Here is a 26,264-nt window from a genome sequence, read left to right as displayed (position 1 = left end):
AACAAATTGTAGTTGATTTAATCCCCCCCCCCCCCCCCCCCCCCCCCCAAGAAAAAAACCAACAACAACAAAAAACAAGGTATGAACTGAACCATAAATAGTTGTATTTATGAATCCTAACCATAGCTATCCCTAGTTGTAGAGACTAACTAACATGTGCAGTTCTCTCATGACATGGCTTGCCATTGTAACCTTTTCTCTTGTGTTTAAAGTACTTCTTTCATGGTGACTGACTTGTGACTTAATTGACTTTTCTTGCTTGACGTTTAGCATTGACTTGACTTGGCTTACTTGAGTCTAAGTCACAGTGAGAGTCACAGTGATTTAAGACTTGCTTGAGCTTTTAAGGTTAAGACTTGAGACGTGCTTGTGACTTGCACATGTGTGACTTACACCCACTTCTGATATTTGTGAACATGAAGTACTTTCTCCCAAAGCCATAAACCAGAGACGTAAGACACAAATTTGTGATGCCATCCAGAATAAAGTCTGGAGCTGCATCATATACAATGAATGTGAAACTAATTTTGTAGTAATTTTTTAATACCCAAATAAACTTTATTCTATAGTAAACTTTCATATCTGAAACATAAAATGTACCTGTGCACTAGGCTTGGGCAATGTCTACAGAATTACTTTGTAAAGCAGGCAGTAAAAGGTAATTTTATGATATATTCTGGTTATTAAACATCTTGAAATCTCATACATCTCAAATGGGGATCTGTACTGAATGGATTGCATGATATTGTAAAATGTCAGTAGAAAAATGTATATACTTATTCAGTGTCAAAGTTGATATAAAGGTACTCTTACATAGACCTTCTGGTTTTTGTACATTCAGAACTCCATATATTAATGTGAAATGTCTGTAGATATATTGGGGAGTTGCTTGCAATTACTGTCACATAATGTTCATATAAAGTAAACCCTATACATTAATGGGAAAAGCCTGTAAATGTATTGGAGAGTTGATTTTAATTACTGTCAAAAATATTTATATAATGTATACTCCATACATTTGTGGGAAAAGCCTGAAAATATATTGGAGAGCTGCTTGTAATTACTGTTAAATAATGTTTATATAAAATTAACCTTATACATTAATGGAGAAATATATGTAGATATATTTGATAGTTGCTTTTAAATACTATCAAATAATGTTAGTAAAGTAATGATTATTAAAATTATGTTTTGTAAACTATTATCACATGATCTTATTTTTTTGTACAGTATGAAACCAACATTTACCAGGGATCTACTGTAAATAGATTGGATAATCACATAAAATAAAAGCCTAAAGCTCTCAAGATACCATTAATGAGTGTTAAAGGAGGGTAATTTGAATGTAATTTTACATAATTTTTCTGTGTTTTACATCCAGAAATCTGTACTTTGATGGGGAGTTCTTATGGATGGATTGGATAATCCTATGAATTTACCAAAGATTACTGTATGAAAACAAGAGTCTTCATTTAAATTAGGTAATTTTAAGGTAGTTCTGCAATATTTTCCATTTTTTGTGCAGATTTATACATTTGTTTAACATTCTAGCAATGTTTTATAATGAGATTTTCTTTTTATTTTATAATGATTGGACTGTAAAAATGTAGACAATGTCCAAAGTAAATATCCGTATTTTTAAAATAAATATCTGTAGAATAACTAAAGGTTTTTTACCGTTATTTGACGGTAAGTGTTTGGCAACTTTTGCTGCCAGACTTTTTACCATGTTTTTACATTTTTTTTTTTACAGTGTACAGTCTAATTGATGGGGGGAGGTAAGGGACCTGGATAATGGATAGGCGGGCCCTGGCCTAAAAAAGGTTGAGAACCACTGCCTTTGAGTGAAGGGTCACTGCAAATCAATACAAAGTTCTGAATGGTCACCTTCACAAGGCATGAGGAGTCACTGAATGGTTTGATGAGTATGAAAATGATGTGAATCATATGCAATGGCCTTCACAGTCACCAGATCTCAACCCAATTGAACACCTATGGGACATTTTGGACTGACATGTTAGACAGCGCTCTCCACCACCATCATCAAAACAACAAATGAGGAAGTATCTTTTCGAAGAATGGTGTTTGTCAGCCTTGGCGTTGATTCTAAAAGTCTCTGGAACTCTTCTGGGGGGATGAACACCATTCAGTGACCCCTTGTGCCCTGTGAATTGGGGCATTGTTATCCTGGAAGAAAACATTCCCATCAGGATAGAAATGTTTCATCATAGGATATAGGTGATCACTCAAAAGAACTTTGTATTGATTTACAGTGACCCTTCCTTCTAAGGAGACAAGTGGACCCAAACCATGCCAGCAAAATGCTCCCTAAAGCATAACAGAGCCACTGGATCCCCTCACTGTAGGGGTCAAGAATTAGGGCCTGTACCAGTTTTTCTTTTAATTTGTCACCTGTCTGTATAGCTACAGGAAATACAAAACATTGACAAAATAGCAAGTCCTTGTAGTCATTTGCATATTCATTTGCAGCTTATAAACTCTTAAGCTCTTAAATATACAGTGCAAACATAATAGTATTTCATAGTATCAAATGTTCTCAAACTTCCTTCATTATTCATTATTCACTCAAATGAGCATGTCTGTCATTTCAGTTTGTACTATGAAATCAAGACTTCTCAGTCTAAACATTTAATTAAATTTTTAACACTTTCTGTTGGCATCGTAGGTTCAGCTATCCTCCCTTTATTCTAATCATGACAGAAAAACATAAAGGCTAGACCCTACAGACTTTGTGCTCTTTATTTGCTGTTACTTGAACTTTATGATAAAAATATGTCTATTGTCTATTGTCTATTGTCTATTATTCTATTGCTTCAGTTAAGTCAGTTATGTCACTTTGATTTGTGCCCGTTAGTGTGACAGTCTATCAGACCAGTAGTTTCTTGTATTGGCTGTTGAGGCTCGTTTGGAAAGAGTCCATTTTTGCAGTTGATGTGTTTGTCTTTGAACTTCCATCATGGTTGGATTTCAGAATTGTTCTGGTGCTGGATCTGCATGAATCAGATGATGAATGACTGCTGTCATTCAGCCCACAATTTGTGTTTGTGAAAAAAAAAAACCCAAACACTAGTAGCAATTTGTTTTTCCTTTATGACTAAACCACTACCATCATCCGCAGATGTAGCAAGGATTTTAGCAATACGGAAGTCATGAATCAAAGTTCCAAATCTCCTGCCGCTTAAAGTGTTTGATGTGATTTTTAATACTTCAAACTAAAGTGTAGTTATACAAACAAAAATAATTACAAAATTGTATCCTTTATTATAAAATCTGTGGTTTTATAAAATAGCCTGTAGAACCTGATTGACCTTTCCCATGTCGACCTGTTCACAGAGTCAGGAAACAGCCAGTTAGACAATTACTTTTATTGATAAACTAAAATGTGGTTATACAAGCAAAAATAATTACTTTAAAAAACACAGACAAACTTTTGCCCTGTATTATAAAACCTGCTAAATTTTGCCCATTTTAGGTTTGGGTCTCAATTCTGGCACATCAAATGCTGACAGAAAATTCATCTAATTACAACATGGAATAAAAGATTAGACCCATTAAAACTGAATAAAAGCAATCATTCATAAACGGCTGGAATCAACTAAAACTGCACAGTACTGCATCAAGCAAAGCATAAAACAAGTGTATTATAAAAGAAATAAAAAACAATTAAATGTATTTACAGAAACAACATGAGCAGTAACTTAGACAGCTCAAAACGCGAAAACAGGAGGTCATTGCTAAAGATCACTCCTAAATTTCCTTACATGTACTGAACCAAACCTGAGGTGAAAGAAGTCACAGTAGAATAAAAAAAAAAGGTAACACTTTAATTTACGGGTCCTTTCATTTCCTACTAATTTCCAGGAGTTTTTCTCAATAATTTTCTAAAAGTAGCTGTTATGTACAGTAACTGTTCATTCTTTGAAAGGGTTACCTTGTTTTGTAGCATATGGGAAATGGACTCATGCAGTTTTTATGAAAGAAACTCAGTTAAGTTTTTCTGTCAATTAAAGAACTGTTAAGAATCTAAGTTTTGCAAATTTACAACCAAGAACCCAAATATAATGAGTTGGTACTTACCAACTAAAGCAACACTTTTTCTTCCCTTTCTGGAAAATTTCCTTAAACTTAATGGTTCATACCATAAAATTACCAGCAATTTTCCAGGAAACTACTATGAAAAATTAAGGGACCTGTAAAATTAAGTATTACCGAAAAACAATATCTGAAAGGAGTTATTGATCTAGAATAAAAACATCTTAAAAATGATTAATCCACTAGCATTCAGTGCTCTGTGTTTTTCCTGACTTAGGCGTGGTGTGTTGCTCTTGTAAGTTTTTCGGAGCCCTGAAGGACACCTTCATTCTCTTCACTGTCCTCTCGCTCCTGCAGAGGAACGTGTTCTTCACATGATCCCTGAAGTCCTTGGAGATAAAGTAGTAAACAAAAGGGTCGATGCAGCTGTTGAGACTAGCCAGACACAGGGTGGTGATGTAAAATCTGTACAGGTGGTTGTCAGCCCCGCCCAACAAGAGGATATAGTGTACCAGCAGCATGATGTTACTGGGGGTGAAGCACACTAAAAACATAACCAACACTGTGATCATCAAGACCACAGCCTTCCGTCGCTTCTTGGTGATGGCAGCATCTGTCATGCTGTTCCTGAGAGCTTTGAGCATGAGGATGTAGGATATGATACACACAATAGTGGGAACAACAAATCCCAGAGTTCCCATTGTCAGGAAGTAGCCAGCTGCTATTTTCACCTGACTTTCCCTGGTGACATCATGGCAGGTAAGGATTTTTGGATTGAAGTTTGTTATTCTGACCTGTTGGTCATACAGGTAGAGAGGGATGGTGATAAGCCAGACCACCACCCAGACTGTGACGGAGACGGCAACGGGTATGCGGTTGTCCCTCTGCTGCGCGGACAGTGGGTGGACCACCGCCCAGTAACGCTGGACACTTATGCAGGTGATGAAGGCGATGGAGCAGTACATGTTGCTGTAGAAAAACGCCACCAGCACTTTGCACAGCCCTTCTCCGTAGATCCAGTTGTTGCCGTTGAAGTGGTATGATATCTTCAGTGGGACCCAGATGACAAAGAGCAAATCAGCCAGAGCCAGGTTTGCCATGTAGATTGACGACGGGCGCTTTTTCTTGGTCCTGAAGAGGAATACCCATATTGCCATGGCGTTGGTGGGCAGCCCCACAGCAAACACAATGATGTAGATGATTGGGAGGAAGATAGTTGTAAGATGACTGCTCAGGAATTCTTTGTCTTTGGATATGACTTCTACCCCATCTGGGCTCTTTCTATCAGGGATGCCTCCACCTGTTGTGAAGTGACAATATGAAAACATGTGAAAAGCAGAAGTGTGCAGGTTTACATGAAGGAACAAACGATAATTTGACTACATCTGTAACTCAAATGTGAGTTGCACTCTGTTCCTTTCAGCTATGAGCATTTTGATCTGTTTCCTACTTGTAATAATAGTCCTCTGAGCTTGAGTCAGCAGCATTACAACAACATCCATTTTACATATAACTTTATCATATATTTTGATCAAAGTAATTCTCATCCAGCCTATAGCTTAATAATAATAATCACTCTGACAAAACATTCAATGTAGAGCGAGAAAGGAGAATCTACAGGGTGAAACAGATGAAACATCCCAAGATATGAGTAGAAAGTATTGTTCTTGCAACCGTTTTTACACCCTTTTTTACTCAAACGTACCGTAACTATGTCATGTGATACGCTCCACTTTACCAGCAAATATTACTGGGACCACTACAGAAAATTGCAAATGAACATTTAATGACAGGAATGTACATTATAGACACTACCACTGACCATGCCTGTATGCATGTATGTAGGATTGTCCTTCTGTTAGAAAACATTTTCTTTTCATACAAAATTGCACATTACATGTGTTGTATATAAAAGAACGATAAATATACTCCCTAAAAGGCAGATGTGAATACCACATGTTAGTGTATACTATGGCAATAATTCAAAATAGTTCTGATCTGTTTATGATGTAGTATTTTTTTCCTCCTATAATTTATTTGTGTGTAGTTGGTGGAGTTAGACATACTTCTTTTTTTAGTTTCTTTTTGGTGGTGAAACTACTGCAATTTCCCAGAACTTGGGTATCCAAGTTAGTGAAATTGAGAAAACACACTTATGTCACTTTTTGTGCAAAGAGTACATCATTTCCATTTGAATTCTGTGTTCATTTCATCTAATTTTGGATAAGATGTTGACTTTGGTGCTGCTACAAAAATGAATAGATCAGACAGTGAAAAATGAGTTTGAAGTAAAGGGAGGCTGAGGTGAAGGTAAAGTACATGGTAAAGCACAGCTGATGGTAGAAGTAGACATTGTAAACATTAGAATTACAACTGAATGTTATATATTATTATTTATTTTCAGTCACTCACCTGGTGGACCCACTGGACCCACTGGACCTTGACCTAGAATAACAGAAGAGAAAGAAATTTACACACATGTAATAAAAGGTGTATACTACTACTATGCAGAATAATATAAATATACACACATTACAAACAGGGATTTCTACCCACCTTTGCTCACTTTACCGATCAAGTCTGGATGTCCATTGCTCAGTACTTTGTTGGCTCGGGGGTAGCCATGCTCCCCACGTCGGCTCTCTATACCACGGGCGCCTCCCTCTGTTGTGAAGTGACAATATGAAAACATGTGAAAAGCAGAAGTATGCAAGTTTATATGCAGGAACAAACTATAATTTGACTACATCTGAAACTCAAATGTGAGTTGCACTCTGTTCCTTTCAGCTGTGAGCATTTTGATCTGTTTCCTACTTGTAATAATAGTTCTCTGAGCTTGAGTCAGCAGCATTGCAACAACATCCATTTTACATATAACTTTATCATATATTTTGATCAAAGTAATTCTCATCCAGCCTATAGCTTGAGAACTGTTCATTCAATCTACTTCGTACCTGGCAGGTGTATTGCTGGGAATCAAGGAAGTGCAATGTTGATGTGTGAAGTTGTTTGAATGAGTGGTTCTTCAGAAATATATAAAAATACCCCATAAACAATGTTGATTTGCTTCTTCCACCCGTCGAGTCAACGAACGGAAAAACACACAGTGGTATCAGAGGCTCGTTATATTGATGAATGTACAAACACGATGCACAAATAGCATAAGTAGGTTAGATGTTTTGTAAAGTACACTTCAGACTGCCAGAAGTGTACATATTACACTAGATAGAGCAAATGAAGTCTCAGTTTACCAGCAATGGTAAAATTGTGACCTATTCAACTTTAATGAAAAGTTTTTTTGGCCTGCTTGTGAAAACTATATAATAATCTCACATTTCATTCCATAAAACGAGAAGCACCAAATAATCCCTTCCAGACAATATCATGCTCAAACTGCCTCCTTACTATCACTACCAGTAACCTACTTGTTCCTGTGAAGGAGAAAGCTGCTAATATCAGCTCTTATGAAATGTGACTGTTCAAAATACTAACTTGAAAATAGATTTTGGGTTTAAATTCTCCGCGCTACCTTTGTTTGATTGAGGGATTGCCAAAAGAAAAGCACATGTAGACATCATTACAACTAAATCCTGTGATCCTTGAACTTCATAATTCACATCATCCAAACTAAATATTCAAAACACATCAACATGATAAGAAATACTGATCAAGACTTTTTTTGGCCCAGCACAGGGAAGATGCAATGAGATATTCTATTGTTAATAATTCTATTCTAATTCTATTGCTATTGTTAATTGTATTGTTAATTCTTTCCTACAGTATATCTTGACAAAGAGGCTGGAAAGAGGATGAACAGAGCAAAACACCACATCAGTTCAAAAAAATCAGAAATCTGACTTTGTGCATAACTTGCTTTACAGGCACTTTAGACAAATTAGACATGAAGCAAAAAACATGAACATGTTTCATTGTCATGAATGGATACAGAATGAAGCAATATTACTAAATATATATAACTAATATAACTACATAGAAAGTAAACATTATGTAGCTACTGTACCCTAATTGGGACCATCCCATCATATGAACTTTAATTAACTGGTTAAAATAAGACAGAAAGAAATTAATAATATCCCAAGAAATAAATTAAAATTAAAAAAGATCAGTTTCAAGTTATTGAAATTGAGAAAACACACTTATGTCACTTTTTGTGCAAAGAGTACATCATTTCCATTTGAATTCTGTGTTAATTTAATCTAATTTTGGATAAGATGTTGGCTTTGGTGCTGCTAGGAACATAAATATATCAGACAGTGGAAAGTGAATTTGAGGTAAAGAGAGGCTGAGGTGAAGGTATAGTACATGGTAAAGCACAGCTGATGGTAGAAGTAGACATTGTAAACATTAGAATTACAACTGAATGTTATATATTAGGAAAATCTATTTGCAGTCACTCACGTAGTGAAAGTCCTGGACCTGGAATAACAAAAGAAAGAGATTTACACACATGTAATAAAGTGTATACTACTACTGTGTAGAATTACATAAATATACACACAGGGATTTTGTAGGGTTTTTTTTTTTTTGTTAAAGCACCCATTTTCATCTGAACTGGTTGTAGCTTTGTGGCAATATCAGCAGAGGAGTAAGAAGTACAGGACAGGGGATGTGGTTCACACCAATCAAACAAGCGTACTGTATGTTTTTTCCCTCTATTTTTCAATTTGAATCAATACAGAATAAAGCAATATAACTAAATATAATGAGCAGGATCATTATGTACTGTACTCTCACTGGGACCATCCCATAATTTGAACTTCAATTTACTGGTTAAAATAGGACAGAAAGAGATTGGGAAAATTCGAAGAAGTCCTACATTTATGCAAATTAGGTGCATAAATGTGGGGCTTAAATAGTGAATAATATTTGGCAAGAGGTTGATTGTGGTGGGAGAGGTTTGAGTTTCATTCTGCTTAGAAAACATTTTCTTTTCATACAAAATTACACATTACATGTTTCATATATAAAATAACTATATATATACACCCTAAAAGGCAGATGTGAATACCATGTTAGTATATACGATGGCAATAATTCAATATAATTCTGATCTGTTTATCACGTAGTATTTTTTTCCTCCTATAATTTATTTGTGTGCAGTTGGTGGAGTTAGACATGTTTTTTTTTTTTTTCTCTTTTTCTTTTTTTGGTGTTAGAACTTCTACAATTTCCCAGAACTTGGGTATCCAGGTTAATGAAATTGAGAAAATAAAGTTATGGCACTTTTTGTGCAAAGAGTACATCAGTTTCATTTGAATTTTGTTTTCATTTTATGTGAATTTAGATAAGATGTTGGCTTTGGTGCTTCTACGAACATGAAGAGGTGAGACTGAAAAGTGAGCTTGAGGTAAAGGAAGGCTGAGGTGAAGGTACAGTACATGGTAAAGCACAGCTGATGGTAGAAGTAGACATTGTAAACATTAGAATTACAACTGAATGTTATATATTAGTAGAATATATTTGTAGTCACTCACTTTTTACAGCTACTAAAATTTTATCTAGAATAACAAAAGAGAAAGAAATTTACACACATGTAATAAAGGAGTGTATACTACTACTATGCAGAATAACATTAATATACACACATTACAAACAGGGATTCAGTAGGTTCTTTGATTTGTTTTATTAAAGCATCCATTTCCATCTAAACTGGCTGTAACTTTGCAGCAATATCAGCGGAGGTGTAAGAGGTACAGGACAGGAGATTTGGTTCGCACCATATACATGAATACCACATGCTAGTTTATATGGCAACAATTCAATATAGTTCTGACCTGATTATCATGTAGTAATTTTTTCCTCCTATAATTTATTTGTGTGTAGTTGGTGGAGTTAGACATACTTCTTTTTTTATTTTCTTTTTGGTGGTGAAACTACTGCAATTTCCCAGAACTTGGGTATCCAAATTAGTGAAATTGAGAAAACACATTTATGCCATTTTTTGTGCAAAGAGTATATAATTTCCATTTGAATTCTGTGTTCATTTCTTCTAATTTTGGATAAGATGTTGGCTTTGGTGCTGCTATGAACATGAAGAGATCAGACAGTGGAAAGTGAGTTTGAGATAAAGGGAGGCTGAGGTGAAGGTATAGTACATGGTAAAGCACAGCTGATGGTAGAAGTAGACATGGTAAACATTAGAATTACAGCTGAATGTTATATATTAGTAGAATTTATTTTTAGTCACTCACGTGGATGACCGTCTCCTGGACCTTGACCTAGAATAACAAAAGACAAAGAAATTTACACACACGTAATAAAGGAGTGTATACTACTGCTATGTAAAATAACATGTATATACACACATTACAAACAGGGACTTTGCATGTTCTTTGTTTTGTTTTATTGAAGCATCCATTTCCATCTAAACTGGCTGTAACTTTGCAGCGATATCAGCAGAGGTGTAAGAGGTACAGGAGTACAGGAATAAATACAAAATAAAGCAATATAATTAAATATAATGAGCAGAAACATTATGTACTGTATCCTTACTGGGATCATCCCATAATTTGAACTTTAATTAACTGGTTAAAGAAGGACAGAAAGAAATTGGGAAAATTCCAAGAAATAAATTAAGATTAAAAGAGATCAGTTTCTTTTCTTTGCACTATATGAACATCACACTACTTCATGCATTGGCACTGAATCTTACAAGTGAATGAAAATAGTTATTGCAAATTAGTTGTGTAAATGTAGGGCTTAAATACAATATATACAAATTACAACTGAATGTTATATATTAGTAGAATTTATTTGTAGTCACTCACGTGGATGACCATCTACTGGACTGTGTATACTACTACTATGCAGAATAACATGTATATACACACATTACAAAAAAAAAGGGATTTAGTAGGTTCTTTGATTTGTTTTATCAAAGCATCCATTTCCATCTAAACTGGCTGTAGCTTTGCAGCAATATCAGCGGAGGTGTAAGAGGTACAGGACAGGAGATTTGGTTCGCACCATATACATGAATACTACATGTTAGCGTATATGGCAACAATTCAATATAGTTCTGACCTGATTATCATGTAGTAATTTTTTCCTCCTATAATTTATTTGTGTGTAGTTGTAGTTAGACATACTTCTTTTTTATTTTCTTTTTGGTGGTGAAACTACTGCAATTTCCCAGAACTTGGGTATCCAAATTAGTGAAATTGAGAAAACACACTTATGCCACTTTTTGTGCAAAGAGTATATAATTTCCATTTGAATTCTTTGTTCATTTCTTCTAATTTTGAATAAGAAGTTGACTTTGGTGCTGCAACAAACATGAAGAAATGAGACAGTGAAAAGTGAGCTTGAGGTAAAGGGAGGCTGAGGTGAAGGTATAGTACATGGTAAAGCACAGCTGATGGTAGAAGTAGACATGGTAAACATTAGAATAACAACTGAATGTTATATATTAGGAGAATTTATTTGTAGTCACACACCTGTTAGTGGTGTTGGACCAGTGCTCAGTGCTTCACTGTCTTGGGAGTTGCCATCCACCCTACCTGGGTACTCTATACCACGGGCGCCTCCCTCTGTTGTGAAGTGACAATATGAAAACATGTGAAAAGCAGAAGTATGCAGGTTTATATGCAGGAACAAACTATAATTTGACTACATCTGAAACTCAAATGTGAGTTGCACTCTGTTCCTTTCAGCTGTGAGCATTTTGATCTGTTTCCTACTTGTAATAATAGTTCTCTGAGCTTGAGTCAGCAGCATTACAACAACATCCATTTTACATATAACTTTATCATATATTTTGATCAAAGTAATTCTCATCCAGCCTATAGCTTGAGAACTGTTCATTCAATCTACTTCGTACCTGGCAGGTGTATTGCTGGGAATCAAGGAAGTGCAATGTTGATGTGTGAAGTTGTTTGAATGAGTGGTTCTTGAGAAATATATAAAAATACCCCATGAAAAATGTTGAATTGCTTCTTCCACCCGTCGAGTCAACGAATGGAAAAACACACAGTGGTATCAGAGGCTCGTTATATTGATGAATGTACAAACACGATGCACAAATAGCATAAGTAGGTTAGATGTTTTATAAAGTACACTTCAGACTGCCAGAAGTGTACATATTACACTAGACAGAGCAAATGAAGTCTCAGTTTACCAACAATGGTAAAATTGTGACCTATTCAACTTTAATGAAAAGTTTTTTTGGTCTGCTTGTGAAAACTATATAATAATCTCACATTTCATTCCATAAAACGAGAAGCACCAAATAATCCCTTCCAGACAATATCATGCTCAAACTGCCTCCTTACTATCACTACCAGTAACCTACTTGTTCCTGTGAAGGAGAAAGCTGCTAATATCAGCTCTTATGAAATGTGACTATTCAAAATCATAACTTGAAAATAGTTTTTGGGTTTAGATTCTCCACACTACCTTTGTTTGATTGAGGGATTGCCAAAAGAAAAGCACATGTAGACATCATTACAACTAAATCCTGTGATCCTTGAACTTAATAATTCACATCATCCAAACTTAACATTCAAAACACATCAACATGATAAGAAATACTGATCAAGACTTCTTTTTTGGCCCAGCACAGGGAAGATGCAATGAGATATTCTATTGTTTATAATTCTATTCTAATTCTATTGCTATTGTTAATTGTAATGTTTATTCTTTCCTACAGTATATCTTGACAAAGAGGCTGGAAAGAGGATGAACAGAGCAAAACACCACATCAGTTAAAAAAAAATCAGAAATCTGACTTTGTGCATAACTTGCTTTACAGGCACTTTAGACAAATTAGACATGAAGCAAAAACATGAACATGTTTCATTGTCATGCATGGATATAGAATGAAGCAATATTACTAAATATAATGAGCAGAAACATTATGTAGTGTACCCTCACTGGGACCATCCCATCATATGAACTTTAATTAACTGGTTAAAATAGGACAGAAAGAAGTTAAGAATATCCCAAGAAATAAATTAAAATTAAAAAAGACCAGTTTCAAGTCAGTGAAATTGAGAAAACACATTTATGTCACTTTTTGTGCAAAGAGTACATCATTTCCATTTGAATTCTGTGTTCATTTCATCTAATTTTGGATAAGATGTTGACTTTGGCGCTGCTAGGAACATGAATATATCAGACAGTGGAAAGTGAATTTGAGGTAAAGGGAGGCTGAGGTGAAGGTATAGTACATGGTAAAGCACAGCTGATGGTAGAAGTAGACATTGTAAACATTAGAATAACAACTGAATGTTATATAGTAGTCGAACTTATTTGTAGTCACTCACCTGGTGGACTGTCTATAGGTATTATACCTGCTAGAGCTTGACCTAGAATAACAAAAGACAAAGAAATTTACACACATGTAATAAAGGAGTGTATACTACTACTATGAGAATAACATGTATATACACACATTACAAACAGGGACTTTGCAGGTTCTTTGATTTGTTTTATTAAAGCATCCATTTCCATCTAAACTAGTTGTAGCTTTGCAGCAATATCAGCAGAGCTGTAAGAGGTACAGGACAGGAGATGTGGTTCACGTCGTATAAAAAAGCATAATGTTTTTTCCCCTCTAGTTTTACATTTGAATGAATACAGAATAAAGCAATCTAATAAAATATAATGAGCAGAAATATCATGTATTATATCCTCACTGGGACAATCCCATAATCCGAACTTTAATTAACTGGTTAAAATAGGACAAAAATTAATTGGGAAAATTCCAAGAAATAAATTAAGATGATAAAAGATCAGTTTCTTTTCTTTGCACTATATGAACATCACACTACTTCATGCATTGACACTGAATGCTACAAGTGAATGAAAATAGTTATTGCAAATTAGTTGCATGAATGTAGGGCTTAAATAGTGAATAATATTTGGTTGATTGTGGAGGGAGAGGTTTGAGTTTCATACTGCTTAGCAAAAACATTTTCTTTTCAAACAACATTGCACATGACATTTTTCATACACAAATAACTATATATATACACCCTAAAAGGCAAATGTGAATACCACATGTTAGTGCATATGGCAATAAATCAGTATAGTTCTGATCTGTTCATCATGTAGTATTTCTTTCCTCTTATAATTCATTTGTGTGTAGTTGGTGAAGTTAGACGTGTTTTTTTTTTTCTTTTGTTTTTGGAGGTGAAATTACTAAAGGGTAAAGGGAGGCTGAGGTGAAGGTATAGTACATGATAAAGCACAGCTGATGGTAGAAGTAGACATTGTAAACATTAGAATTACAACTGAATGTTATACATTAGGAGAATTTATTTGCAGTAACTTACCCTCTTCATATTTACCTTGAATAACAAAAGACAAAGAGATTTACACACACGTAATAAAGGAGTGTATACTACTACTGTGTAGAATTACATAAATATACACACATTACAAACAGGGACTTTGCATGTTCTTTGTTTTGTTTTATTGAAGCATCCATTTCCATCTAAACTGGTTGTAGCTTTGTGACAATATCAGCAGAGGTGTAAGAAGTACAGGACAGGAGATGTGATTCACACCAAATAAACAAGCATACTGTAAGTTTCTTTTACCTCTTCTTTTCCATTTGAATGAATACAGAATAAAACAATATTCTGCTGATGGTAGAAGTAGACATTGTAAACATTAGAATTACAGCTGAATGTTATATATTAGTAGAATTTATTTTTAGTCACTCATGTGGATGACCGTCTCCTGGACCTTGATCTATAATAACAAAAGACAAAGAAATTTACACACACGTAATAAAGGAGTGTATACTACTGCTATGTAGAATTACATAAATATACACACATTACAAACAGGGACTTTGCATGTTCTTTGTTTTGTTTTATTGAAGCATCCATTTCCATCTAAACTGGCTGTATCAGCGGCGATATCAGCAGAGGTGTAAGAGGTACAGGAGTACAGGAATAAATACAAAATAAAGCAATATAATTAAATATAATGAGCAGAAACATTATGTACTATATCCTTACTGGGACCATCCCATAATCTGAACTTTAATTAACTGGTTAAAAAGGGATAGAAAGAAATTTGGAAAATTCCAAGAAATAAATTAAGATTATAAAAGATCAGTTTCTATTCTTTGCACTATATGAACATCAGACTACATCATGCATTGACACTGAATGTTACAAGTGAATGAAAATAGTTATTAGAAATTAGTTACATAAATGAAGGGCGTAAATAGTGAATAATAGTTGGCAAGAGGCTGATTGTGGTGGGAGAGGTTTGAGTTTCATTCTGCTTAGAAAACATTTTCTTTTCATACAAAATTACACATTACATGTTTCGTATATAAAATAACTATATATATACACCCTAAAAGGCAGATGTGAATACCATATGTTAGTGTATAATATGGTAATAATTCAATATAATTCTGATCTGTTTATCACGTAGTATTTTTTTCCTCCTATAATTTATTTGTGTGCAGTTGGTAGAGTTAGACATGTATTTTTTTTTTGTTTGTTTTTTCTTTTTTTGGTGTTAGAACTTCTACAATTTCCCAGAACTTGGGTATCCAGGTTGGTGAAATTGAGAAAATAAACTTATGCCACCTTTTGTGCAAAGAGTACATCATTTTCATTTGAATTTTGTTTTCATTTATGTGAATTTGGATAAGATGTTGGCTTTGGTGCTTCTACGAACATGAAGAGATCAGACAGTGAAAAGTGAGTTTGAGGTAAAGGGAGGCTGAGGTGAAGGTATAGTACATGGTAAAGCACAGCTTATGGTAGAAGTAGACATTGTAAACATCAGAATTATAACTGAATGTTATATATTAGCATTCACTTACCCTCTTCATATTCACCTGGAATAACAAAAGACAAAGAGATTTACACACGTAATAAAGGAGTATATACTACTGCTATGCAGAAATACATAAATATACACACATTACAAACAGGGACTTTGCATGTTCTTTGTTTTGTTTTATTGAACCATCCATTTCCATCTTAACTGGTTGTAGATTTGTGGCAATATCAGCAGAGGTGTAAGAGGTACAGGACAGGAGATGTGATTTTCACCAAATAAACAAGCATACTGTATGTTTTTTTTTACCTCTACTTTTCCATTTGAATGAATACAGAATAAAACAATATAACTAAATATAATGAGCAGAAACATTGTGTACCGTATCCTTACTGGGACCATCCCATAATTTGAACTTTAATTAACTGGTTAAAGAAGTGTCAAACTCGGGGAAGCAGGAGTGGACCCAAACGCAGAGGCCGGAATGCAGATATGATTAAAAACTCTCCTTTAATTGTGGATGGTCATGGACAGGCAAACAGAGCTGAACAGAACTAGCAGCAGAAACAACACAAAACGATCCAACAAGTACTGAACAGAAAACCAGAACTTAAAGAAACTGAACTAACAAGGAGATGAGGTGCAGGTGGGGAGATGGGTGGAGAACTCGAGAGGGGAATGAACATACAGGGAGCTGATTGACTGAGGACACAGGGCAGGTGTGGAGGAGTACATGAACACACAAGGGAAACAGAACAAAAATCCAGAAAACAAACTCAATGCCATCTACACTAACCCATCCAAAACCAACCACAAACACACCCAAGCACACAACGCAACAAACTAATGATGCAGTCCTCTAAAACCCACCACCCAAATCATACAAGAAAACCCTTATGAACCAAGGAACTAAACAGACATACAAAACCAGGAGACCCCACAGAACACGACATAAGACCAAAAAACACCCAAAGTCCAGGCAAGATGTGACAAAGAAGGACAGAAAGAAATTGGGAAAATTCCAAGAAATAAATTAAGATAAAAAAAGATCAGTTTCTTTTCTTTGCACTATATGAGCATCACACCACTTCATGCATTGGCACTGACTGTTACAAGTGAATGAAAATAGTTATTGCAAATTAGTTGCACAAATGTAGGGCTTAAATAGTGAATAATATTTGGCAAGAGGTTGATTGTGGTGGGAGAGGTTTGAGTTTCATACTGCTTAGCAAACATTTCATTTTCAAACAAAATTGCGCATTACATTTTGTCATTAAAAAAATGAACATAAACACCCTGAAAGCGTTTCGTGAATACCACATGCTAGTGTATATGGCAGTAATTCAATACAGTTCTGACCTGTGTGTGTAGTTGGTGGAATTAGACGTGTTGTTTTTATGTATTAGAATTACTACAATTTCTCAGAACTTGGGAGTGAAATTGAAAAAAAAAACAACTTTTGCTTCTTTTTCTGCAAAGAGTACATCATTTCCATTCGAATTTTCTGATCATTTCATATAAATTTGGATAAGATGTTGACTTTGGTGCTGCTACGAATATGAATAGATCAGACAGTGAAAAGTGAGCTCGAGGTAAAGGGAGGCTGCTAGTAAATGAAAATTGCAGAGAGAGTAAAAGACACAGTTTGTGTGTCTTTAGTCAACAGAGGTGCGCACACAGAGCTCTCCAACATAACAAATCAACTTTCATGTATTTTGCTTCTTTTACTCTTCTAGTATGTCGCATCTATAACATAATCTACTGACATGTCCGTCAGAAAAGGTTACAGTTTGAGACTGAATTGTACATTAATATCGTTCAGGTGTCACTGAATGTAATCCGTGATGTTGCAAAAACATCAGTACTGATGTTTGTCGTCCACAGTTGGCTGTGCGTCAGATTCTTTCCTTTGACTTTATTAAATACCTGCAGCATCACACAGCAGCTGAAACGATACATTAGTGATGTGCGCATTCACGCACCTGGCACAGCAGCAGTAACTTCATTAACAGGATCGGCAAGGATCTAACGGTAAATAATGTTCTGTGTTCTGCTACCCATCTACACCATTGACTGTATATAATGAGGTCAGCTGTTACACACAGATTCCAGATATATACGGTAGGATTGTTTGTAATAAAGCATATACATGAACATACAATATCTGTGTCCGCGACCCCAGAAAATATATGAATGGAACCGTGTGTGCGTCCGCGGTCACCCCGCACTTCTGAAATGAATCCGGCGCCCTTGACACTGACTATCTCTGTAACAAATTGTCCACAATTTCACACATTCACCATACACGTTCCAGCCATATAGTCTACTAGGTTATGGCCAAGTCTTTTTGGATTTTAAATCTACCTGAGCTGAATGTTTTCATGACAGCATAAAACATTAGTGATGGAAAAAAACAAAGCAATATCTTACCTGACTGACAAAGACAAGTCTGGACGCAACACAAAAGGAGAAACAGGTGAGACCATCGAGTCTTTAAAGTCATGGCTGCAAAAGCGTGTTAAAATAAAATGTAATGTAATGTCCGATGGTGTTACTGCTTCACTGTTTGAAGTGCCATCCCCTCTTCAAATAGATGATTTGGACACTAGTTGATGTGACTGAGTCAGCTGACCGCATCTAACCAACCGAGACACAGCTCAGGTTGATTTCGGTAATATGATAATAATCTCACTCATGAGTTCATCTTCCTTCCGTCATTGATAACTAGAACACACATTTCTCTTCATCTGCACTACAGGAACATTATATGGAAACATTCAAAACCCGCTTATCAATGATATTTCTACGCCTCCACTGATATAATATCAAAGAATAACTTATATATTGTCAGAAGATATTATTTTATGTTTAAATGACCAGCGTGTGTGACTTTTTTTTTTAGGTCTGCAGGTTTCATTTATGGACTTTGGTGGTTATTGTCCTTCTATTTAGATTATGCATTGAATTTTAGAAGTGACAGTAACACAACATAAAATACTCTATTACAAGCAAAAGCCATGCATTCAAACTATTGCTTCACTATAAGTACATAAGTATTAATTATCTGTTACCAGCTTCTCATATGTGAATATTTGCTATTTTTCTTATATATTATATATATATTTCTTATGCATTTGGGTTTTTGAGTCTTGGTCAGATAAATATATATAATACACCTTAAAAAAACACACACACCCAAAAATCTAAAAACAAACAAACAAACAAAAAAAATCAACAACTCAATATTCTGGATTAATTAGATTCAATGGATTAACATAAATTAAGTGGACAAATGCACTTCATCAGTCTAAATGTCTCTAGTCTGTACAAAGTTTGTCACGTCCTCTTTATCTTTTTGTGTGCCAACTGATACATGATATTACTTGATGTTGCCACGAAAGTGAGTAAAAGCACCCTATAACTTCCTGTTGACTTCAAAACTGTCCTCATCATGTAAGATGATCAGTTAAATCTTAAAAAACAGCTCTGAAGCAATCTAGTAACGAAGGTAAATATGCAGCTGAGTGATGTGACCACATCTTTCTACTCCTCTAATAATCTGAACTGCTGCATTCTGGACAAGCAGGAGATGTGACTTTGGGTTGAGTCTAAACACAAGACAAGCTTATAAAAGTATAAAATATGAAAAAACTGGTTCAATTTGTAAAGATTATCTTTACTTTGGAGAAAGTTTTATTTTTCTTACTTTTGTCAAGTCCCAAACAAGAAACACAAACTCCAACTGCATGTTTAATATGTTGAAAACTGCAGTTGCCTTTCATTACGTGCTTTGTGAAATCTACAGTAACAGTTAAAGTAAAGTTCTTCAACATGATGTAAGGCAGTAAATGGGAAATAATATTGAAGGGCATGTTTTTTGTGACCTAGGTTACTTGCCATAGTAGGGGAATTGTGGAGAGGATTAAAAAGAAGAGGAGAAGAAGAGTTTTGTTGGGAGAAGTCAATTGTATTATTGGTTGCTAACATGTTGTGTGTAAACTGAGAACAGTGACAAATAAAGTTCCATAAAAGTTTACCTTCACCTCCCGTGGTATTCTGTACAGCAGTGTAACAGAAGAGGAGTGAGCAAGAGTTGAGTGACAATCATTAACTGAAGTGAACAAGTACAGTGTTAAAATGCCATTTCAAAAGAAAAGAAGAAAAAACAAAGAAGGGTGGATGATGTGTGTTTTCACAAAATGGCAACAAATTAATTGATATTTTTACAGTTGGACAAAGAAAGAGACATTTCTGACATTATGCCAGGCCCTGGTAGGTATGAAAAATCTTCTACACACAGAATAAATAATTGGGATGAAATTTTGTCTTTGAGAGGAATTTTAGATGAACACAACCCTGGATTGTGAGCAAAGGTTAAAATACCAGGATTGTTTTGTAAAGGAGAAAAAACTGGATTGATCTTTCCCATGTCGACCCGTCCACAGAGTCAGGAAACCGCTAGTTAGACAATGACTTTTATTGACAAACTAAAATGTAGATATACAAGGAAAAATTATTACTTTAAAAACACAGACAAACTTTTTTTCCTACAGTATAAAACCTGCTAAATTTTGCCCATTTTAGGTTTGGGTCTCAATTCTGGCACATCAAACATTGACAGAAAATTCATCAAATTACAACATGGAATAAAAGATTAGACCAATTGAAACTGCTTAAAGGCAATCATTCATATCCTGCTGAAATCAAGTAAAAACTGCATCAAGCAAAATGAATATAAAAAAAAATATAAAAACAATTAAATGTATTTACAAAAAACATGAGCAATAACTTAGACAGCTCAAAGCTCTAAAACAGGAGGTCACTGACAAAGATGACTCCTTACATGCACTGAACCAAACCTGAGGTGGAAGAATTGAAAGTAGAATAAGAAAATAAGCAAATGTGAGTTGGTCTCTGTTCCTTTCAGCTGTGAACACTTTGACCTGTTTCCTACTTGTAATAATAGTCCTCTGATTCTGAGTCAGCAGCATTATAACATACATTTTACTTATAACTTATGTAATTTAAAAATTAGAGTAATCAAGACCAAAACATGAAACAAACCAGGCCTATATTTAACCGAACAAGATACAGCTTGGGTTGATTTCAGTAATATGATGATAATCTCACTCATGAGTTCATCTTCCTTCCGTCATTAACAGCAAGAACACGCATTTCTCTTCATCTGCACCACAGGAACATTATGTGGAAAGACTCAAAACCCGCTTATCAATGATATCTCTAGATATCTACTGATATAGTATCAAAGAATATGTCAAAGTACATAGTGCAGTGCAATAAAAATACTGCAGTAAAAATACTCCTTATGAACATGGCAGGATTTACCTCCTACAGGCAAAAGTTAGTATTTTGCCCCACTACACATGGGAGTAGGCCTCTAGAGCCAAACTTATTTGTTGATTAATTGATTTGCTGATATGATCGACAATTAATTGCCAGAAATGTTCATAATTATTTATTGTAATCTTTCTGAGCAAAGATGCCAGAAATCCTCTGGTACCAGCTTGTCCTACGTGAATATTTGCTAGTTTTCTTATATATGACATATATTTCTTATATAATTGGGTTTGGGCTATTGGTCAGATGAAAGAATATGTTAAAGGACAGGTTCACAGTTTTTCAAGCCTCTCTTATCCAACAGTCAGGTGCCCAAATGAACACTGAAGTAGGTTTTTCTTGCCATAATCATTCCTCCTGTTCACACTGACCATGGGGGCCAAAATCCACAGTCCTCCTTCTGTGCAAAAATGTATCCAAAAGTTTTTATGAAGCTGATATGAAGGTTTTTTTGCAAATGAGTCAAATCAAGCAGATATCTGAGTTCCTCTTTTTGTTACTATACTTCCACTGCAGCTCAACAGGGAAACACTGTCTGAGGAAACACAAAGAGGGAATTTGATGCTAAAAAGACTGTAAATGTGGCAGATATCCACTTGATATGACTAACTCAACCTGCTGAAGCATCATATAACTTCAGGTAGACTTTTAAATACATTTTTGTGCAAAATGACTGTGTGGACACACTGTGGATTTTGTCCCTCATCACTTCCATAGCACGTTTGAAGGGGATCTTTTAATAGCCAGTATAAACAGGAGGAATGATTACAGCGAGGAAAACTTTTTTCACTGTTCATACGGACACCTGACTGTTGTTTTAAGACAATATTACGTTTAACACATAATATGTTAACTTGGACTTCAAGGAATAATGATAGGAATTATCCACTATGTTCTGACATTTTATACACTGAACAATCAATCATTTATTAAAGAAAATAATTGTCAGACCTATTAATAATGAAAATAATTGTTGGTTGCAGCCTTACAGTACTCCTATGATGGAATAATACTACCTTGTCCTCATTTTTCTGTGTGGAAATTGATAAAACACAACTTTACAACAAATGAGCTCAATATAAATTAAAACGATTCAAGTCTTATAACTAGATTCTGACCCAGTCTCTCTTCAAGACCAGGACCACAAGATGGAGAATGGAGGACCTGTCAGAGTTGATATTCAGTGGTGCAAATTTCTATGAAGATTTCTATAAAAAAAAAAAAATGCAATTTATCAAATTATGTAGACCCAAATAATATGGAAGCTTCTGGGGCCACCTGGGGGTCTGGTCAGTTGCTGCTCTGCCTGGTTGGTAATCCAGCCTTACTTATGAATATTATAAACATTATTACTGATGCAGTAACCTGTAAGCAGCATTACATTGCTGTCAAAATGGAGCTAATTTTAACAAGGTTATATACTCTTAACTTGGTTTTACATTTTAGTCTTTATGTGAAAAGAAGCTCAAGCTGTGAAATGAATCTAGTGGAGTAAAAAGTTTCCACCCTATTAACATACATGAGGGGGGCAAAATATTTGCAATAATTTATAACGCACTCCAGTTCACCACCATCACCCACTATAACCTCATAAATAAACACAAAGTTATCACCTTTCTGACAATGTCAACAAAAACTGAAAATTTATAAGCTTCGTAAAAGTAGAATTTATGTCAGAGCTGTTGTAATGGATTGCATTAGATTGCATAGGTATTCCTAATAAAGTGCTCAGTGAGTGTACATATAGGATGTACTGCACATTTCTCACCAGCAGGGGGAAAGCATTAAACAAACTATGCCAAAGAGGGATGTTTGCTGATCACATAAGTGTTGTTTCTTGGTTGTCTTTCACTCACAATGATACAAAGGTTACATTTAGACAAAAGATTGTTTTGTTTTAAAAGTGGTGTATATTTAAAGAAAGTACAAAGTAAGACATGACTGAAAGCTTTTCACTGTGAAACATATGTGCAATAAAATAATCTTTTCAGTAAATATATATATATAATGACCACAACAAAATAGGACACACATCATGCTTAGTTTTAACAGAAAATAAGTTTATTAACACAAATTAACTAAATTAGACCAAATCAAACAAATTTAACTAAACATTCACAATATGGAGTGTGGAAATCAGTAGAGTCAGTGATGTGTGATGTGCATGAATATAAAGTGTGTATGTGAGTGTTTTAAGATGCAAGAACGTAAACTTTATTTATTTATTTTTATTTATTTATCTGCACAGTAAAAGCAAAACAACATAAAACAACACAACAAAAGAGAAGAAATAAATTGTGCAGGTGAGATTTAGAAAACCCCCTAGAGGCTTATGGGAATAATCTCACCTCATTACACATTATAAACAGATACAAAAGTCATGTGATCTACAAAAACAAACAAACAAGCAACCAAAGAGTCAAAAGCAAACATAAAACATAACCAAACTACAGAAACAGAACTAAACCAAACCAAGTAGCTGAAGGGGAGAACAGAGAGCCGCAACCAGCAGCAGCCGTAAGCAGTCAGAGAAGAATGTGAGACTGAGCTGTGCTGCAGCCTGGACTTAAATAACCTGGGAACCCTGTGGGCCCTCAGCTGTTGCAAGCTGCCCTCATGAACACCTCTAGAGGGAGCAGACAGGTAAATCACAAGGCCAAACAAAATGTGACACCCACCCCATCCCCTCCCTTGAGACGTTGTCCCATCGGGATCACAGCAACCAAAGCAAAACAAAACAATCTTCAAAACAACAACAACAACCCCAGCTGAATAATATGTTTGGCCAACAGCTGGAGGACCAGCAGAGAGAGCAGACAGATAAATCACAAGGCCAAGAAAAGGTGACACCTGGGGTGTTTCCTGTATATATGTATACATGAAATACAAAACATTGACAAAATAGTAAGTCCTTGTATTTATTTGCATATTCTCTTGCAGCTTATAAAGCGTCTCAACAGCTATTGGATGGATTGCAATGAAATTTGGTAGCTGTTACGCCAAGGATGAAATGTAATAACTTTTTTGAACCCTTCCACTAGTCTTTCATGTAGTGACATCATCAGGTCAAAATTTATTTCTCGTTCATGACCAATGTTCTTTGTGTTTAGTGCTAATTTAGTAGTATGTTAGTAGCATATTAGCATTGTCATTGTGAGCATTTAGTTCAAAGCACTGCTGTCCTGACTTGTTCTGTTAAAATGTAACTTTTCTAGGATGTTCAATATTGCAGTAAACAATTTCACAGTTTCCTCAGTAAAAGTGTGACCTCTGGTCCTCTCGGGGCCGTAGCAAAGATTTTATAAATACTGAGGTCATGACTCAAAATTTCAAATCTCCTGCCGCTTAATGTGTTTGATGTGATGCTGGAATTGAATATCTCACTTTATTTATTAATATGCCGATTATTTTCTCAATTGATCAATGTTTATTTTTTTTATACATCAGAAAATTGTGAAAAACGTCCATCAAAATTTCCTACAAATGGTTAATTTTAAGATGTGAGAAGCTGGAACCATCAAAGTATTGGCGTTTATACTTAAAAATGACTGCAACAATTGATTATCAAAATAACTACCTGTTAATTTTCTGTTGATTGAATAATCAATTAATTGAGCTATAGTTTCAGCTCTACTTTCAACATTTCATTACAGAACATGCTTAATATGGCGCAATATATGTAAAAAGAAAAAACCCAAAAATCTAAAACAAACAAACAAACAACAAAAAAAGAAAACTCAGTATTCTGGATTCATTAGATTAATTGGATTAACATAAATTGAGATGACAAATGCACTTCATCAGACTAAATATCTCTGGTTTGTACAAAGTTTGCCACGTCCACTTTATCTTTTTGTGCAACTATTGATTTGTGACATTACAGCGAAGATCAAGTTCATGTCAATCCCTCTAATTTCCTGTTGACTTCAAAACCGACCTTATCACATAAGATGATCAGTTAAATCTTAAAAAACAGCTCTGAAGCAATCTAGTAACTAAGGTAAATATGCAACTGCGTGATGTGACCACATCTTTCGACTCCTCTAGTAATCTGAACTGCTGCATTCTGGACAAGCAGTTGTGACTTTGGGTTCAGTCTAAACACAAGACAAGCTTATAAAAGTATAAAATATGTAAAAACTGGTTCAATTTGTAAAGATTATTTTTACTTTGGAGAAAGTTTTATTTTTCTTACTTTTGTCAAGTCCCAAACAGGAAGCACAAACTCCAACTGCACGTTTAATATGTTGAAAACTGCAGTTGCCTTTTATTATGTGCTTTGTGAAATCTACAGTGACAGATCCCACCTGAACAAAGAAATCATTATTTGGTCATATTGACTTGATGACCAGTTAGATGACCAAACACAAAGTTCTTCAACATGATGTTAGGCAGTAAATGGAATAATATTGAGGGGTATGTATTTTGTTACCTAGGTTACTTGCCATAGTAGGGAAATTGTGGAGAGGGTTAAAAAGAAGAGGAGAAGAAGAGTTTTGTTGGGAGACGTCAATTGTATTATTGGTTGCATATGCTAACATGTTGTGTGTAAACTGAGAACAGTGATAAATAAAGTTCCATAAAAGTTTACCTTCACCTCCCGTGGTATTCTGTGCAGCAGTGTAACAGAGGAGGAGTGAACAAGAGCTGAGTGACAATCATTAACTGAAGTGAACAATTACGGTGTTAAAATGCCATTTCAAAAGAAAAGAAGAAAAAACAAAGAAGGGTGGATGATGTGTGTTTTCAAAATGGCAACAAATTAATTGATATTTTTACAGTTGGACAAAGAAAGAGATATTTCTGACATTATGCCAGGCCCTGGGAGATATGAAAAATCCTCTACACACAGAATAAATAATTGGGATGAAATTTTGTCTTTGAGAGGAATTTTGGATGAACACAACCCTGGATTGTGAGCAAAGGTTAAAATATCAGGATTATTTTGAAAAGGAGAAATACCTGGATTGATCTTTCCCATGTCGACACAGAGTCAGGAAACAGCTAGTTAGACAATGACTTTTATTGACAAACTAAAATGTAGATATACAAGCAAAAATTATTACTTTAAAAACACAGAAAAA

General features: G+C 35.0%; 2 protein-coding genes across 4 annotated transcripts in view; both read right to left on the bottom strand.

The window, feature by feature from the left end:
* LOC122967883 (proteinase-activated receptor 2-like) overlaps positions 1 to 18,477 on the bottom strand; it is a 28,580-nt gene extending 10,103 nt beyond the window's left edge. Inside the window, exons 1-4 of one of the 3 annotated variants that reach the window (XR_006398701.1) lie at positions 18,253 to 18,333; positions 15,866 to 15,880; positions 14,349 to 14,363; positions 13,338 to 13,379 (exon numbers count right to left, since the gene is read on the bottom strand). Coding sequence is in view for 1 of the 3 variants with exons in the window: in XM_044332675.1 (XP_044188610.1) it covers positions 18,253 to 18,325 (73 nt within the window). In the remaining 2 variants the exon portion in view is untranslated. Of the gene's footprint in view, positions 1 to 10,240; positions 10,293 to 13,337; positions 13,380 to 14,348; positions 14,364 to 15,865; positions 15,881 to 18,252 lie in introns of those variants that run through there. The other 2 variants (XR_006398700.1, XM_044332675.1) reach the window with 2 other exon arrangements.
* Positions 3,372 to 12,000, bottom strand: LOC122967882 (proteinase-activated receptor 2-like). The gene is made up of 2 exons (XM_044332673.1): positions 11,511 to 12,000; positions 3,372 to 5,347 (listed from the first exon to the last, which is right to left on the bottom strand). The coding sequence occupies exons 1-2, from the start codon at positions 11,629 to 11,631 to the stop codon at positions 4,296 to 4,298; spliced, it is 1,173 nt and encodes a 390-aa protein (XP_044188608.1). The 5' UTR covers positions 11,632 to 12,000; the 3' UTR covers positions 3,372 to 4,295.
* Positions 18,478 to 26,264: the final 7,787 nt, after the last annotated feature.

The sequence above is a fragment of the Thunnus albacares genome, chromosome 18, assembly GCF_914725855.1.
Source record: "Thunnus albacares chromosome 18, fThuAlb1.1, whole genome shotgun sequence".
Classification (NCBI taxonomy): Eukaryota; Metazoa; Chordata; class Actinopteri; order Scombriformes; family Scombridae; genus Thunnus; species Thunnus albacares.
The sequence above is the reverse complement of the archived record's forward strand: the minus strand, read 5'-3'. Positions and strand labels throughout refer to the sequence as shown.

What these genes read in the sequence shown, in the direction of transcription:
- LOC122967882 (XM_044332673.1), bottom strand. Translation starts at nt 11,631, where the DNA reads ATGTTTTCATATTGTCACTTCACAACAGAGGGAGGCGCCCGTGGTATA. An exon ending in TGGTCCAACACCACTAACAG is followed by an intron (nt 5,348 to 11,510) that starts GTGTGTGACTAC and finishes CAACAGGTGGAG; the next exon opens with GCATCCCTGATAGAAAGAGC.